At 43.3% G+C, this 17,401-nt stretch overlaps 2 protein-coding genes across 2 annotated transcripts in view; one reads left to right on the top strand and one right to left on the bottom strand.

Annotated features, from left to right (window-relative positions):
• spag5 (sperm associated antigen 5) overlaps nucleotides 1-17,401 on the bottom strand; it is an 83,315-nt gene that overhangs the window by 10,531 nt on the left and 55,383 nt on the right. The window lies entirely within an intron of this gene.
• Nucleotides 5,090-16,643, top strand: LOC139579198 (acidic leucine-rich nuclear phosphoprotein 32 family member B-like; the record flags this gene model as incomplete). Its single annotated transcript, XM_071407624.1, is given in 7 exon segments — nucleotides 5,090-5,585; nucleotides 9,610-9,759; nucleotides 10,075-10,197; nucleotides 14,549-14,726; nucleotides 15,077-15,174; nucleotides 15,273-15,315; nucleotides 15,420-16,643. Coding segments are annotated over 7 exon segments (1,050 nt in total). The 3' UTR covers nucleotides 15,476-16,643.

The raw sequence follows: 17,401 nt of genomic DNA, 5'->3' as shown, positions 1-17,401 counted from the left end.
TCGATGATTGGTATTAACTTTTTAATACAGACACAGCAAACTTGAATATATTGAGTACTGCACTATAATCCATCACACAAAAACGACCATCCATATTCCATCATCATCAATAAACCTTCAGATAAGCAAAGCATACATTAATTTCTGTCTGACTAGCTGAACTTTTTCAGCTCCTGGATCCTGACCAGTGGTTTAGAAGTGACCCTTGTCTCCCCCCTACCCTCTAGCTCTGTGGTGCTGAAGCTCCTGCTTGCCAGACCCATCCTGATCATGGGTATCACGGCCACACTGCAGCGGCGGTGGAACGAGCCAATGGCCGTCCTCTCCTTCAGCAGGCTGTCGCTGATAGCGTCCAGGGACATCTTCCTTCCCTTCTCCCAGTGCTGGTGGAGCAGGGCCCCCACAGTGGGGCTGGCCCCCAGGCGAGGTGTCCTCCTGCGGTGGTGGAGAGAGGAAGGAGGCCGGGGCTGGGCCTGGGGCCGGTAGGAAAGGCTGATCTGACCCAGTAAGGCCTCGGTTAGACTCCTCATGTCTAGCTTCCAGTCCTTAGATGGGGAGGGGGTGGTTGTCTTCCCTTCCTTCCCCTGCTTAGACCCTCCAGTCAAGGCCTTCTTTGTCTCAGGTTTTGCCTCTGGTGGCTTCACTGTTTTATAGAAGTTCTCCCTCTTTGTCCATAGGGTTTCTGGAAGGGGCTTGTAAGGCAAGTCCTTTCGGAACAATGGAGGTAGACCTTTCGCTGGCTGTGGCTTCGGGTGACCTGTGACCTTGTGGTCAATGGCACAATTAAAGGCATTCTGCTTGACTGCTGTCTGGTGTTTGACCAGAACTTGACCGGGTTTATCATGACCACAAAGCCTGGGGACTGCGGCCTCAGATATGTCAGTGCTCAGACCGTACTTCTTCATGGTTTTCAGCAGCAGGTCATTGATAGGACCGTTACCTACCTGAGCTGCGTACCACAGAGCCATGTGACCGTGCTTGTCGACCTTGTTCAGGTCATAGTCCAGCGCTTGGAGGAACAGCCTAACCAAACCCAGACGCCCGTACAAGACCGCATACACCAGAGCGGTTCGACCGTGGCGGTCACAGAGCCCCACATGGCCTCTGTGGACCAGGAGCATGCGTGCTACACCGAGGGACCAAGACTCCCCATCATGGAGGCAGCAGAGCATTAAAGGGGTCCTCCTCTCCTCATCCCTGCTGTTGACGTTAGCCCCAGCCTCGATTAGCCTTCTAGCTAGGATGAAGTTAGCCTTTAATATAGCCTGGTGGAGATTCAGTGGTCCCATTGCTTCTTAGGCAATTCAAGTCAACTAGTGAAGGCGTTGTTATTGTTGTTTTCTCTCTGTACAGTGAACTCTTTACATCCGATTTAACAACACACAATTAATTAGTTGTAATTTGCTGACCTTAAAAACATCGTCTCCTCAAACGAAAATACCCACTGTGTGTGTGACTCCGAGCCTCCAACTCTGTCTCACACACACACTCACAAGAATACAAAGTAGTAGTGTGAAAGAGTGATTTGCTGTTGCTATTGGAAAGGGGAGTGGTTCTAGTAGTAAATCTATGCCAGGCAATGGAAGGCCCCCTCCATCCAACAATGACAAGTTGACCAATCCCACAGACTTGTCACACTGGATATAGACAGAGGGCAATTAAGTTCCCAATATAAATCCCTGAATTTAAAAGACTTTGTACTGGACATTGGATTACTAAAACTGAGAGGTTGACAAAGGTCAAGGGAAATACTGGAAGCAATTTTGGAATCCATATCCTATCATAGCGTAGTGAACACGCCTTTACTAAACAGAACTCAACCGTAAAGATTCCATCTGATAAGTGATAGTGTGCACTGCAGTGTACTGAGGTGCTCTCTCCCAGCCTAGAGGTGCTTGGAATAAATACTCTATAATGTAACTTACTTAGTCAAATAAAGTGTTACGATCATACGGTATAACCAACCATTTCAACAAGCACTCTATCTTTACAGGAAAAATAAAACGATGTTTTAATTAAACAATTTTAAAACAAAAATATAAATGAAACATGTAACAATTTCAAGGATTTTACTGAGTTACAGTTCGTATATGGAAATCAGTCAATTGAAATAAATAAATTAGGCCCTAATCTGATGGATTTTACATTCCTGGGAATACAGATATGCATCTGCTGGTCACAGATAACTTTAAAAAAGAAGTAGGGGTGTGGATCAGAAAACCAGTCAGTATCTGGTATCCACCATTTCCTCATGCAGCGTAACACATCTTCTTCGCATAGAGTTGATCAGACTGTTGATTGTGGCCTATATCCAATGTGAAGAAGAAGAGTCTGTTCTTACAGCGGCTCCTCCAATACACTAACCTGGGGTCAGCAGATAGTCATGATTCAACCTTCCTCTGTTCTGAGTTCCCAGTTATCTTGAAAGCACCATAAATCCAGAGAATGCCAGACTTTGGTGAAAGTTTCATGACAAAATTTGCCCACAAGAAGGACCCCAGAGCCACCTTCCTGTTCAAGTGAGCACAGCACAACGGTGAGTCCAAAAATGTTTTGTATACAGCTGCATAAATTATATAATATGCCAGGGAGATAAGTATACTTTAGCTAAGAAAGTAATACTAAGTGTATGTTGTGTAGTAAGCTGTTAGTAGCCCATGTGCCTCACCCTAGTCATTTGGTCCCTTTCCCCCTCAAAACAAAGCCTACTGTTCTGACTTGGTGGTGCACATTTAGCCTATACCCTGTTTTAGAAAAATGTAATAATCTAATATTGTAAGGGCTTTCATTGTCTGCTTATATGCCCCCTTCTGACTTGGTGTACAGGGAAAATACTGTAAGAACGGGCCATGTTCTGAATTCTGTTGCTGTACATTTCAAAAGTGGTGAACAAATAGATTTTTGACAACGTCTGTCTTAGCTTGCTCATTAATGTCTTAATCGAAATGACGGATTGCCTCTTATCCGCTCAATGTTCCCTTATGCCATAGTTTGCACATCTCAAATGTCAGTAGAAACCACATTTGTTCAGCAAGTCAGCCATATCAGCAGGGTTTTTTTAAAGCAGTAAATGAGGCTGAATGAACTGTTTCGATACCAGACAAGGCTCCATTGATAGGTGTAGCAGTGATAAGGATTAATTCACTCCATGGTGCTGAAAAGAAAGCTTTGCTGTTGGGACAGTTTGTGGGCACCGTTTGTCACCGTTATAGTGCAGTTAAGTATTGTTTAGTGTTGTGTTGTGTAGTGGCTTTGCTGGCATGCATCTAAAAAAACAAGTTGAGTTTGCCCCACCAAGATTTACATGCTAAAATGATTTGACAACTTGGAACAGCGCATCATGCCATTTAGGCTGGCACATTTTCAGTCTGCGTAATCTCCAACAGCCTACTGTCACTCACAGATTCAAACTTGAGGCAAATAAGGCTATTTTCTTGCCTGCCGAAACCCCCCCCCCGACCCCCCCGCCTTCTATTTTGGAACAATTATTCTTTGGACATCAGACGATCTTCAATACTAAACAACACTCATTATGTGGCCTCCGAACTGCTCTTAAATGCAAGTAAAACTAAATGCATGCCCTTCAACCGATCGCTGCCCGCACCCGCCCGCCCGTCTAGTATCACTACTCTGGACGGTTCTGACTTAGAATATGTGGACAACTACAAATACCTAGGTGTCTGGTTAGACTGTAAACTCTCCTTCCAGACTCACATTAAGCATCTCCAATCCAAAATTAAATCTAGAATCAGCTTCCTATTTCGCAACAAAGCATCCTTCACTCATGCTGCAAAACATATCCTCGTAAAACGGACTATCCTACCGATCCTTGACTTGGGCGATGTCATTTACAAAATAACCTCCAACACTCTACTCAGCAAATTGGATGTAGTCTATCACAGTGCCATCCGTTTTGTCACCAAAGCCCCATATACTACAAACCACTGCGACCTGTATGCTCTCGTTGGCTGGCCCTCGCTTCATATTCGTTGCCAAACCCACTGGCTCCAGGTCATCTATAAGTCTATGCTAGGTAAAGCCCTGCCTTATCTCAGCTCACTGGTCACCATAGCAGCACCCACCCGTACTATGCGCTCCAGCAGGTATATTTCACTGGTCACCCCCAAAGCCAACTCCTCCTTTGGCCGCCTCTCCTTCCAGTTCTCTGCTGCCAATGGCTGGACCGAATTGCAAAAATCACTGAAGCTGGAGTCTTATATCTCCCTCACTAACTTTAAGCATCAGCTGTCAGAGCAGCTTACCAATCATTGCACCTGTACACAGCCCATCTGTAAACAGCCCACCCAACTACCTCATCCCAATATTGTTATTTATTTTTTTGCTCCTTTGCACACCAGTATCTCTACTTGCACATTCATCTTCTGCACATCTATCACTCCAGTGTTTAATTGCTAAATTGTCATTATTTCACTACTATGGCCTATTTATTGCCTTACCTCCCTAATCTTAATACATTTGCATACACTGCATATGGATTTTTCTATTGTGTTATTGACTGTACGTTTGTTTATCCCATGTGTAACTCTGTGTTGTTTTTGTTGCACTGCTTTGTTTTATTTTGGCCTACCTGGTTAAATAAAAATAAATAAATAAAATAACATTTTGGGACTGCAAGGCCTGGCATACTTCAGAATCATTTTGGTAGCATATGTTGACAAATAGCCAAACCGAAAACTGCAGACATTACTAGTGCCTCCCCCGCTATCAAACCGGCATAAAAAATTAAATGAAACAGAGCCGAACGTGATCAGAAATCTCAACTAGCAAGCAAGTCGCAGCAATGAAGAATTGAGTGCGTGCGCGTTCAAGCAAGTCGCAGCAATGAAGAATTGAGAGCGTGCGCGTTCACGCGAAGAGGGGTGGAGAATTCTGTCAGGGGGGGCTTTTCGGCCCAACACCGGAATGCTTTTATAGTTTCTTATTTAATACTCCGTCCAGCTGGTGGCGGTAATGCACCATTAACTTTGGATGCCAACCGCCGTTAAACCTTTAAACTCCATCGAAGAAGAAGTAGACAGCTCCAGCCCAAGTCAAACACTGGTTACAGCACCCCATTCCCGAAAATGGATCGCTCCTACAGACAGTGAGTCACGTGGCCTGCTATTTCAAGCAGACAGACAGGCAGGCACGCAACCAGTTATACTGTTCAATTGAACGTTAGAATGGGTAAAACGAGTGACCTAAGGGACTTTGAGCGTGGTATGATCGTAGGTGCCAGGCGCGCCGGATCAAGTATCTCAGAAACGGCCGTCCTCCTGGGCTTTTCACGCACGACAGTTTCTAGGGTTTACAGAGAATGGTGCGACAAACAAAAAACATCCAGTCAGCGGCAGTCGTGTGGGCGAAAACAGCTAGTTGATGAGAGGGGTAGAATGAGAATGGAAAGAATCGTGCAAGCTAACAGGCGGGCCACAAACAGACAAATAACGGCGCAGTACAACAGTGGGGCGCAGAACGGCATCTCGGAACGCACAACTCGTCGATCCTTGTCACGGATGGGCTATAGCAGCAGACGACCACGTCGTGCAAATGAGGAGTGGGAAAACATCGCCTGTGTAGATACGGTAAGGAGGCATTGGAATGTAGACTGTTCTATTGTCATTGACCAGATTGGCGCACATTCAACAAATCTGATCTAACTAAGTGGAAAGTCGTCAAATCCGTCATGATTTATTTATTGTAACTGGCCCACAATGTGGTTAAGTCCGATTTTAATATAGTTGGTTGTTTTCGCTGCATAACATTTAGAAGTTGCCCCTTTTCAGGTTTAGAAGTGACTGCCAAATTCTAACTCCCTTTCCTATAAACTGGGTAGCGTAGTTAGTATACAGAAATCGGTGGTTGTCAGTCGTTTTTAACTGTAATGCATGTGTTGGGGTTGACATCCATACAAGCATTATACTCCAAGTTTTACCTCAACATACAGTATAGTGTGAAATACACAAATAATATCCAAAATATAGGCTAATTTTGCTGGGGGACGATGATATTCGGGGTTTTCCTTCACCGCCCTTTCGCTCACGCGTTTCCATGGCAATACCATTGTTTGTTTTTGTTGGATTGATTGACCTCTTTACCGCATCCTCTGGCTGTGATCTCCAGGAGACACGTTTGATGTCAGCAGTGGTGTAAAAAGTACTTGAGTCATACTTGAGTAAAAGTAAAGTTACCTTAATAAAAAACGAGTCAAGTGAAAGTCACCCAGTAAAATACTGCTTGAGTAAAAGTATCTGGTTTTAAATAAAATCCAATTGTATTGGTCACATACATGTTTAGCAGATGTTATTGCGGGTGTAGCGACAAACTTGTGTACACAGTGGTGGGAAAAAGTACTAAATAGGCATAATTGGCTAAGTAAAAGTAAATACTATGCATCAAATTCCTTATGTTAAGCAAACAAGAAGACACGATTTTCTATTTATTTAAATTTTTTAACGGAGAGACAGGGGCACGCCAACATTGACATCCTTTACAAACGCACTATTTGTGTTTAGTGAGTCTGCCATATCATAGGCAGTAAGGATGAGGTGTTATATTTGATAGGTGTGTGAATTGGACCATATATTGTTGTCCTGCCTGAGCATTTGCCTGTCAGGGAAAATGTATTGGAATAAAACGTACATTTTATTTAGGAATGTAGTGGAGTAAAATTTATCCAAAATATAAGTAGTAAAGTACAGATCACCCCCCCCCCCCCCATTTTTTTTTTCTAAAGTCGTACTTTAAAGTATTTTTTACTTATACCACTGGCTGTCAACTAGCTATCTTGATCCCCCAAAAATATGTATTTAACATTTAAATGTACTGTTTCATATTCTAATATTTATCTTATTTATGCACTTGGTCATGTCTTGTACAGTATACTATCCTAGTGGCAGTCATATTTATAATGTGCCTGAATACTAGGCTAGTATTCAGAAGCTATACAGCTAGCTAGCTACCTACCTACATGATATTAGCAACATATCATTCAGCCGGTGGAGATCCTTTATTTAATCCCTTAATTTCTGCCAACTATATGAACAAGGTGATATTCAATTCATGGACGGTGTCAGAATGCACTGCTGTATTAAAGCAATTCAGAACTAAGTTGTTGACATGTTCTGTTGCAGATTCAAAGCCAGATTAAGTCATTGCAGAATGTATCCATAATCATGAATAAATAAGCATATTTATTTGACAAGAATGCACCTAGTCACCCATCAATCATGTCAAACACCTGAATTCAAACAATTACATTGTTTACTATTTTGATTTATTTAAAATCCCGCCCGTCTAGCGTCACTACTCTGGACGGTCCTGATTTAGAATATGTGGACAACTATAAATACCTAGGTGTCTGGCTAGATGGTAAACTCTCCTTCCAGACTCCTAGTAAGCATCGCCAATCCAAAATTAAATCTGGAATCGGCTTCCTATTTCGCAACAAAGCATCCCTCACTCATGCTGCCAAACATACCCTCGTAAAACGGACTATCCTGCTGATCCTTGACTTCGGCGATGTCATTTACAAATTAGCTTCCAACACTCTACTCAGACTACATCCAATTTGCTATCACAGTGTCATCCGTTTTGTCACCAAAGCCCCATTTACTACCCACCACTGCGAACTGTATGCTCTCGTTGGCTGGCCCTCACTACATATCTGTCGCCAAACCCACTGGCTCCAGGTCATCTATAAGTCTATGCTAGGTAAAGCTCCGCCTTATGTCAGCTCACTGGTCACCATAGCAACACCCACCCGTAGTACGCGCTCCAGCAGGTATATTTCACTGGTCATCCCCAAAGCCAACACCTACTTTGGCCGCCTCTCCTTCCAGTTCTCTGCTGCCAATGACTGGAACGAATTTCAAAAATCACTGAAGTTGGAGACTTATATCTCCCTCACTAACTTCAAGCATCGGCTGTCAGAGCAGCTTACCGATCGCTGCAGCTGTACACAGCCCATCTGTAAATAGCCACCCAACTACCCACCTATTCCCCATATTTTTGTATTATTTTTTTATGCTCTTTTGCACACCAGTATTTCCACTAACACATCCTCATCTGCACATCTATCACTCCAGTGTTAATTGCTAAATTGTAATTATTTTGCCACTATGGGCTATTTATTGCCTTACCTCCTTACTCCATTTGCACACACTGTATATTGATGTTTCTATTGTGTTATTGACTGTACGTTTATTTATCCCATGTGTAACTGTGTTGTTGTTTTTGTTACACTGCTTTGTTTTATTTTGGCCAGGTCACAGTTTTAAATGAGAACATGATCTTAACTGGCCTGCCTGGTTAAATCAAGGTAAAATACATTTTAAAAACTCCCATATCTATTGGGTGAAATACCACAGTGTGCCATCAAAGTTACACGATTTATGACCTGTTGCCACAAGAAAAGGGCAACCAGTGAAGAACAAACACCACTGTAAATACAACCCATATTTATGTTTATTTTCCCTTTTGTACTTTAACTATTTTCACATCGCTACAACACTGTATATAGCCATAATATGACGTTTGAAATGTTTTTTGTGAGTGTAATGTTTACTGTTCATTTTATATTGTTAATATGTTTTGTTTATTTATTTCACTTGCTTTGCATGTCAACATGTTTCCCATGCCAATAAAGCCCTTAAATTGAGTGCTAGCAAAAAGCATTGCATTTGTCATTAGTGACTGCATCAGCTGGCCAAGTGAAGGTAGAACTGTATTGTGCGGTTCTTCCTCGTGGCAGCTGGTTTAAAGAAACAACCGCGGTGCCTCGACATAAACATTATGCAACCAAACACTTTTATAGCCTTCTCAATGTTTGACTTTGTCTGTGTGCAAATCATGATCGTTTGACATTAAACGTTGACTTTCTTCAACCTTCTTATCAAGCTTTTGATTGAGCAACGACTGACCCTGAATATCAGACGTGATGTAACATTTTGTAGCTACGAACTGAGTTGCAAGTATTCATACAAAAGTCAGGAAAACTGTCAGAGAAATAATAACCACACACATCATTGAAGTCCATATTTTGTGTATTAACCTTTTTTTTCATCATGAAGTTTAGATTCAAACTTTGCTATGGATTCAAATAAAAAAATTAAAAAGTATTCATGCAGCAAGTTATAGTTGCCAAAATGTGACCATTCTAAACATGTTTTCCACAACGCTTTTGTGTACAGGGTGGCAGGTAGCCTAGCTGTTAGAGCATTGGGCCAGTAACCCAAAGGTCACTAGTTTGAATCCTCGAGCCGACAAAGGGAAAAATCTGTGGCTGTGCCCTTGAGCAAGGCACTTAACCCCAATTGCTCCACGGTACCATTGATAATGGCAGGCCGTGACCCGACTCTCCAAAGATGTCTTGGGGCGAGTGGGATATGCAAAAAAAAAAAGTTTTGCCAATTAATACACACTAATATGTGTAAAATAGGACAAATGTAAGCACCCACCAAATTATTATATATGCATAAAATTACATTTGAATGTGTGCATTCTCAGTTTTGAGTGTTTGTAGTGCAGCTGTAAACAATGTACGCAAACATTAAAACAAATATTCTGTCTTTTTAAATGATATATATATTTCTTTTTTTATCCTTACAGGTACGGGAACTTGTCCTGGACAACTGTAGCTCAAATGAAGGAAAAATCGAAGGCCTCACAGAAGAATTTGTCAATCTGGAATTCCTCAGTTTGATAAACGTTGGTTTAAGCTCAGTCTCCAACCTTCCCAGACTTGAGAAACTCAAAAAGGTAAAGTTTTGCTTTTGAAACTCAAAAAGGTAAAGTTTTGCTTTTGAAATTTTGACACAAGCGTACACTGACATTTACAGCACATTTTTTTTACACATTTGTGTTGTTGGGGAGGGGGGGGTAGAAAAATCCATTGACTATGTTCCTAATGGCACTTGTATAATGCACTACCTTTGAGGGCCCTGGTCTAAAGTAGTTCTCTATGTAAGGAATAGGGTTCCATTTGGGATGTAGTCATTATTTTCTGAAAGGCTGTTACTTGCTTGGGTGTTTTTGGACAGAAGTGACTGATTATATCTTCACATTATGTTGCAGTTGGAACTCAGTGACAACAGAATCTCTGGTGGCCTTGACGTGCTAGCAGAGAAACTCCCCAACCTCACACATCTAAATCTAAGCGGGAACAAACTGAAAGACATCAGCACATTGGAACCTTTGGTAGGTACACCAAACTCCCGGTAGAGCACAATACAGTGCGACACCATCTCATTGTCTCAGGCTATGCCTCAAATGACACTATTCCCCATATAGAGTTTTGACCATAGACCTAGTTGGCAGTGTGATGTTTGTTTCCTTATGTTAGTAAAGAGTTTTTTAGATTTTTAGTGTTATTACATACAGCCTGAAATAACCTTTGGATATCAGAGCAGCGGTCACTCACCAGCATTACGACCAGGAATACGACTTTCCCAAATTTGATCCTTTGTTCGTACCCCCCAGGGCAATTTAATTTATCCCAGAGGCTGCTCCAAGACACCGCCGGCGGAGAAGAGGTATTCGGAGTGGACTTCTAGTCCGACTCATGAGGCGTACACACCATCCACCGCTTCTGAGTATTACTCTCTAATGTTAAGTCTCTGGACAATAAAGTAGACGAGCTCAGGGTGAGGATCTCCTTTCAGAGAGACATCAGGGACTGTAACATACTCTGTTTCACAGAATCATGGCTCTCTTGGGATATACAGTCCCCATCCATACTGCCAGCTGGGTTCTCAGTTCATCGTGCAGACAGGAATAAAGAACTCTCCGGGAAGAAGAAAGTCGATGGTGTATGTTTCATGATTAACTACTCATGGTGTGTTTGTGATAACATACAGACACTCAAGTCCTCTTATTCACCCGACCTAGAATACCTCACAATCAAATGCCGACTGTATTACCTCCCAAGAGAATTCTCTTCGGTTAGTCACAGCCGTGTATATTCCCCCTCAAGCCGATTCCACAAATTGGAAACCACATATCCTGAGGCGGCATTTATTGTAGCTGGGGATTTTAACAAAGAAAATTTGAGCAAATCGGTACCAAAGTTCTATCAACACATTGACTGTAATACTTGCTTAGGAACAACACTAGACCACTGCTACTCGCACTTTCGAGATGCCTACAAGGCCCTCCCTTCGGCAAATCAGGTCACGACTCCATTTTGCTCCTTCTCAGAAACTCAAACAGGAAGTACCTGCTTTAAGGTCTATTCAATGCTGGTCTGACCAATCAGAATCCACGCTTCAAGATTGTTTTGATCACGCGGACTGGGATATGTTCCGGGTAGCCTCTGAGAATAACATTTGACGTATACACAGACACGGTGGCTGAGTTCATCATTAAGTGTATAGGGGATGTTCCCGCGGTGACTATTTAAACCTACCCTAACCAGAAATAGATGGCAGCATTCGCGCAAAACTGAAAGCGCAAACCACTGAATTTAACCATGGCAAGGTGATTGGGAATATGGTCAAATACAAACAGTGTAGTTATTCCCTCCGTAAGGCAATCAAACAGGCAAAACATCAGTACAGCGACAAAGTGGAGTCGCAATTCAACGGCTCAGACATGAGCCGTATGTGGCAGGGTCTACAGACAATCACGGATTACAAAAGGAAAACCACCCACTTCGGACACTGACGTCTTGCTCCCCGACAAGCTGAACACCACCTTCGCCCGCTTTGAGGATAACAGTGCCACTGACGTGGCCCGCTCCCAAGGACTGTGAGCTCTCCTTCTCCGTGGCCGACGTGAGTAAGACATTTAAGCGCGTTTAACCTCGCAAGGTTGCCGGCCCAGACGGCATCCCTAGCTGCGTCCTAGGAGCTGGCTGGAGTGTTTACGGACATATTCAATCTCTCCCTATCCCAGTCTGCTGTCCCCACTTGCTTCAAGATGTCCACCATTGTTCCTGTACACAAGAAAGTGAAGGTAACAACGAAATGACTATCGACCTGTAGAACTCACTTCTGTCATCATGAAGTGCTTTGAGAGGCAGGTTAAGGATCATATCACTTCTACCTGACACCCTACGGCCCGCGACCTGATTCAATACGTCCCGCGGAATCATGTTCAGATCACAAAGAATTTGCGATAGTAAAGTTTTGAAAAACGTATTTGTTATTCAAATTAAAAGCCTTTGTGTAAAGATTTAACTCCCACCGCTTGTGGGACATTTATTTTTGAAGGCATGTATAAATAACAACTGCACGAGGACAAACAGTGACTGACAGGCTGACACACACGTCACAGTTACAAATAGTAGCTAGCTTGAAATTGCGCAAAAATTAGTTTTTCAAAGAAAAGGAAAGTAGACAATGAATGTAGGGTGTTCCAGCAAGAGTGGACATCGAAATATTTCTTTGTTGAGGTATTAGGGAAAGCTGTGTGCAAAGAGAGGATCGCTGTCTTGAAAGACTACAACTTGTTCTGACACTTCTAGACGAAGCATGCAGAGAAATATAGGAATATGTCTTCTGAGCAGCGGACAAGTGCATCGAAAGAGTTGCTTTCTCAGTTGCAAAAGCAGCAAGGACTTTTCACAAAACTGCATTCAGCAAATTATGGGATTGCGAGAGCTAGCTATGTACTGTCCCACAAAATCGCTAAACATGGCAAGCCATTCGCTGAGGGCGAATTCATTAAAGAATGTTTGATTGACTCTGCAGCAATACTTTGCCTTGACAAGAAAGAGCTGTTGGAAAATGTTTCCCTGTCAAGACGAACAGTGACACGGCGTGTTGAGGACATCACAGAGAATATGGAACAGTTGAAAGACAGGGTAAAGGATTTCACCTATTTCTCCTTGGCCCTGGATGAGAGCAGTGATGCATGTGACACGGCGCAGTCGTTGATACTCTTACGAGGCATAACCCCAGACTAGAGAGGAGCTTGCTTCAGTGCAATCAATGAAGTGCACAACCACAGGGAAAGATTTATTGGGGAGGTTAATAAGTGTGTGGCAAAGCTGGGACTGCGTTTTGGAAAGTTATCCAGTGGGACCACTGATGGGTGCCCAAACTTGACGGGAGAAAACGTTGGCCTTTTGAAAAGGATACAAGACCAATTAGCTGAGCTGAACCCAGATCAGAAAATTGTTTTCCTGCATTGCATTACTCATCAGGAGGTGCTCTGTAAATGTGTTCTGAAAATGAGCTATTTATTTATTGGACAAGAGGAATACTGGAGGAATACCTACGTCTGAATGCTGTTCATTGACTATAGCTCAGTCTTCAACACCTTAGTACCCTCCAAGCTCATCATTAAGCTCGGGGCCCTGGGTCTGAACCCTGCCTTGTGCAACTGGGTCCTGGACTTCCTGACGGGCCGCCCCCAGGTGGTGAAGGTAGGAAATATCATCTCCACTTCGCAGATCCTCAACACTGGGGACCCACAAGGGTGCGTGCTCAGTCCCCTCCTGTACTCCCAGTTCACCCACGACTGCGTGGCCACACATGCCTCCAACTCAATCATCAAGTTTGCAGATGACACAACAGTAGTAGGCCTGATTACCAACAATGACAGGACAGCCTACAGGGAGGAGGTGAGGGCCCTGGCGGAGTGGTGCCAAGAAAATAACCTCTTCCTCAACAAAACAAAAGAGCTGATCGTTGACCTCAGGAAACAGCAGGAGCGTGCTCCCTCTATCTTCATCGACGGGACCGCAGTGGAGAAGGTGGAAAGCTTCAAGTTCCTCGGTGTACACATCACTGACAATCTGAAATGGTCCACCCACAAAGACAGTGTGGGGAAGAAGGCGCAACAGCGCCTCTTCAACCTCAGGAGGCTAAAAAAAATCAGCTTGGCCCCTAAGACCCCCACAAACTTTTACAGATGCACAATTGAGAGCATCCTGTCGTGCTGTATCACCGCCTGGTACAGCAACTGCACTGACCGCAACTGCAGGGCTCTTCAGAGGGTGGTGCGGTTTGCCCAATGCAAAAAAGATAATCAAGGACATCAACCACCTGAGCCACAGCCCATTCACCCCACTATCATCAAGAAGGCAAGGTCAGTATGGGTGCATCAAAGCTGGGACCGAGAGACTGAAAAACAGCTTCTATCTCAAGGCCATCACTAGCCGGCTACCACCCGGTTACTCAACCCTGCACCTTAGAGGCTGCTGCCCTATATACATAGACATGAAATCACTGACCACTATAATAATGGAACGCTAGTCACTTTAATAATGTTTACATACTGCTTTACTCATCTCGTGTGTATGTATATATTGTATTCCATTTGACTGTATTTTAGTCAATGCCACTCCGACATTGCTCGTCCTAATATTTATATATTTCTTAATTCCATTCTTTTACTTTTAGACTTGTGTATTGTTATGAATTGTTAGATATTACTGCACTGTTGGCGCTAGGAACACAAGCATTTCGCTACACCCGCAATAACATCTGCTAAATATGTGTATGTGACCAATTTGATGTGGCACTCTGCTATAAAATCTAATGAGAGATTTATTCGGGCTGTGTTGTTCACCCCCTAAATCCCATTAACCCATTTGGTCCCACAGAAAAAGCTGGACAGCCTGAAGTCTCTGAACCTGTTCAACTGTGAGGTGACCAACCTGAATGACTACAGGGAGAGTGTGTTCAAGCTGCTCCCACAGCTCACCTACCTGGACGGGTACGACGTGGAGGACCGAGAGGCACCCGACTCGGACGGAGAGGTGAACAGTGACGACGATGAGGGTGGGCAGCCATTTAGTTTTCTTGTTGAGGGAATACGAGGAAGTGCAGATGTGAGTGGAATGGGGGTGTTCTGTAGCTCAGTCGGTAGATCATGGCGCTTGCAAAGTTAGGATAGTGGGTTTGATTCCCGGGACCACCCGTACACATAAGATGTATGCTTGCATGACTAAGTCGCTTTGAATAAAAGCATCTGCTAAATGGCATATTATATATTACAATCCATATTAGTATATCGTGGGTGTTTTGTCATTCAAGGGAATTCTACTGTGTATTTGTAGGGTTTGTCAGCATGTATCTGTGTGACTGACAATGGATGTGAGATATATATATATATATATATTTTAATTTAGAAGGGAATGAGGATGGAAAGGAACACTTTGACGAGGAGGATGGTGATGAAGAGGAGGGAGTAGTAGGAGAGGAGGATGAGGTCAGTGGCGATAAGGAGGTAAAACCTTTTTTGGTTTGTTTGTGACCCAATAGTTTAATGTGAGATATGGTTTGAGAGCTCTGTGGATGCTGACCTGCTCTGTCACTTCTCTCCAGGAGGAAGACCTTGGCATTGATGATGAGGACAACGATGAAGATGGTATGTAATTCTCATACTTATTGTCACAAGCTCCTGTTTCACGTTTGGATACTTTACTAAGTACAGTATCGTATAGTATAATAAACCTTTCCCATTTCTCCCAGAAGTCAAGGCTGTCCAAGGAGAGAAGAGAAAGCGAGAGCCTGACGACGACGATTAAGAGCAAAAAACGAAAGCATAGAGTTACCAACCCCTTCCCTCTCCAATAATAGTTACATAGGATGAGCCTTGACTAGAATACAGGATATACATATGAAGTGGGTAAAACCGTATGTAAACATTATTAAAGTGACCAGTGTTCAAAGACTATGTATATACGGCAGAAGTCTCTAAGGTGCAGGGTTGAGTACGTACCGGGTGGTAGCCGGCTAGTAACAGTGACTAAGTTCATTGCAGGGTACTGGGCGGAGGCCAGCTATTGGTGACTGGGTTAACAGTCTGATGGTCTGGAGATAGAAGCTGTTTTTCAGTCTCTCGTTCCCAGCTTTGATGCACCTGTACTGTCTTCGCCTTCTAGATGGTAGCGGGTTGAACAGGCCGTGGCTCGGGTCCTTGATGATCTTCTTGGCCTTCCTGTGATACCGGGTGCTGTAAATGTCCTGGAGGGTAGGCAGTGTGCCCCTGGTGATGCGTTGAGCTAACCTCATCACCCTCTGGAGAGCCTTGCGGTTGCGAACGGTGCAATTGCTATACCAGGCTGTGATGCAGTCGGACAGGATGCTCTCAATGGTGCATCTGTAGAAGATTGTGAGTGTATTAGGGGTCAAACCAAATATTAGGGGTCAAACCAAATTTCTTCAGCCTTTTCATACGCTTTTTTTCGTACTGAACGCAGCCCTGGAGATTTCTACTCCCAAACTAATGAAAATAAAATGGTGACACGATTAAAATATAATTTTCCCCATCCAAAAATGAGCCGAACCAACATATTGGTCCATATTATCATGCTGGTGTTATTTAGCAATAAGCATGATCACCCCCCCCCAGGTCAGGTCAGCTTGAGACGGGCAGGCTGCTCATGACTAAGGGAAGGGCTACTTTAAAAAAATGACACATGTAACGAGCTACAAAAAAATGTCTGTCTTTCAAACAGGCACGTTCTTCTCTTTTCTTCCCTGTGACTCTTCTCCGGGTCCTTAGTGTACAAGAGGAAGTAGTGTGCTATGCCCCTCCCCCCCCCCCGATTCTGTTTTATATTTTTCTGAGTGGCTGTTAGATTTAAGTCAGAACTATGTAAATACCTGAAAATGTTTGTTTAGCAATGATCAACAACAAAGGGGTGTTTCTACAGGTATTTCATTTTCAATAAATTTGCAAACATTTCTAAACTTGTTTTCACTTGGTCATTATTGTGTGTAGATGGGTGAGTGGAAAAAATTATTGAATCCATTTTGAATTCAAGCTGTAACACAATGTGGAATAAGTCAAGGTGAATGAACACTAAATAGTGTGATTACTACTTTTCTACTATCTCATTCTCAATGTTTAAAATATTTAACAATGTTTAAATGTTTTGTATTGCAACAGTTGTGAAAGACAATGACATGCCATTTTTGGGGAATTATTCATGTGTTAGGCGTCTGTGATAAGTTGATGTAATAGATAATCTATTATTGCAGGTTACCCTAGTACCTGAGTCCTTGATTGATGAACCTGACAAGGAATCATCTAACAATTCAAAATAATATCAGACGTGAGTCACATTTGAAATATATTGAATGATATATTTTTCGCTATGCCAGGCTATGAAGAAGACAAATGACATTGACTCCTGAGGTGTTGAACTGTTGCTCATAGCAACCCTGGTTATTATCTATGAACGTTGGAACATCTTGAATATCGATAAGGCCTCAATGGTCACATGTACTATTAAATCTGCACCCAGCACAGCTAGAAGAGGTCTAGCCACCCCTCAGAGCTGGGTTCCTCTGCACCCAGCACAGCTAGAAGAGGACTAGCCACCCCTCAGAGCCTGGTTCCTCTGCACCCAGCACAGCTAGAAGAGGACTAGCCACCCCTCAGAGCCTGGTTCCTCTGTACCCAGCACAGCTAGAAGAGGACTAGCCACCCCTCAGAGCCTGGTTCC

The sequence above is a fragment of the Salvelinus alpinus genome, chromosome 6 (assembly GCF_045679555.1).
Source record: "Salvelinus alpinus chromosome 6, SLU_Salpinus.1, whole genome shotgun sequence".
Taxonomy (NCBI): Eukaryota; Metazoa; Chordata; class Actinopteri; order Salmoniformes; family Salmonidae; genus Salvelinus; species Salvelinus alpinus.
Note: the sequence above shows the minus strand (reverse complement) of the source record. Positions and strands in the feature narration are given on the sequence as shown.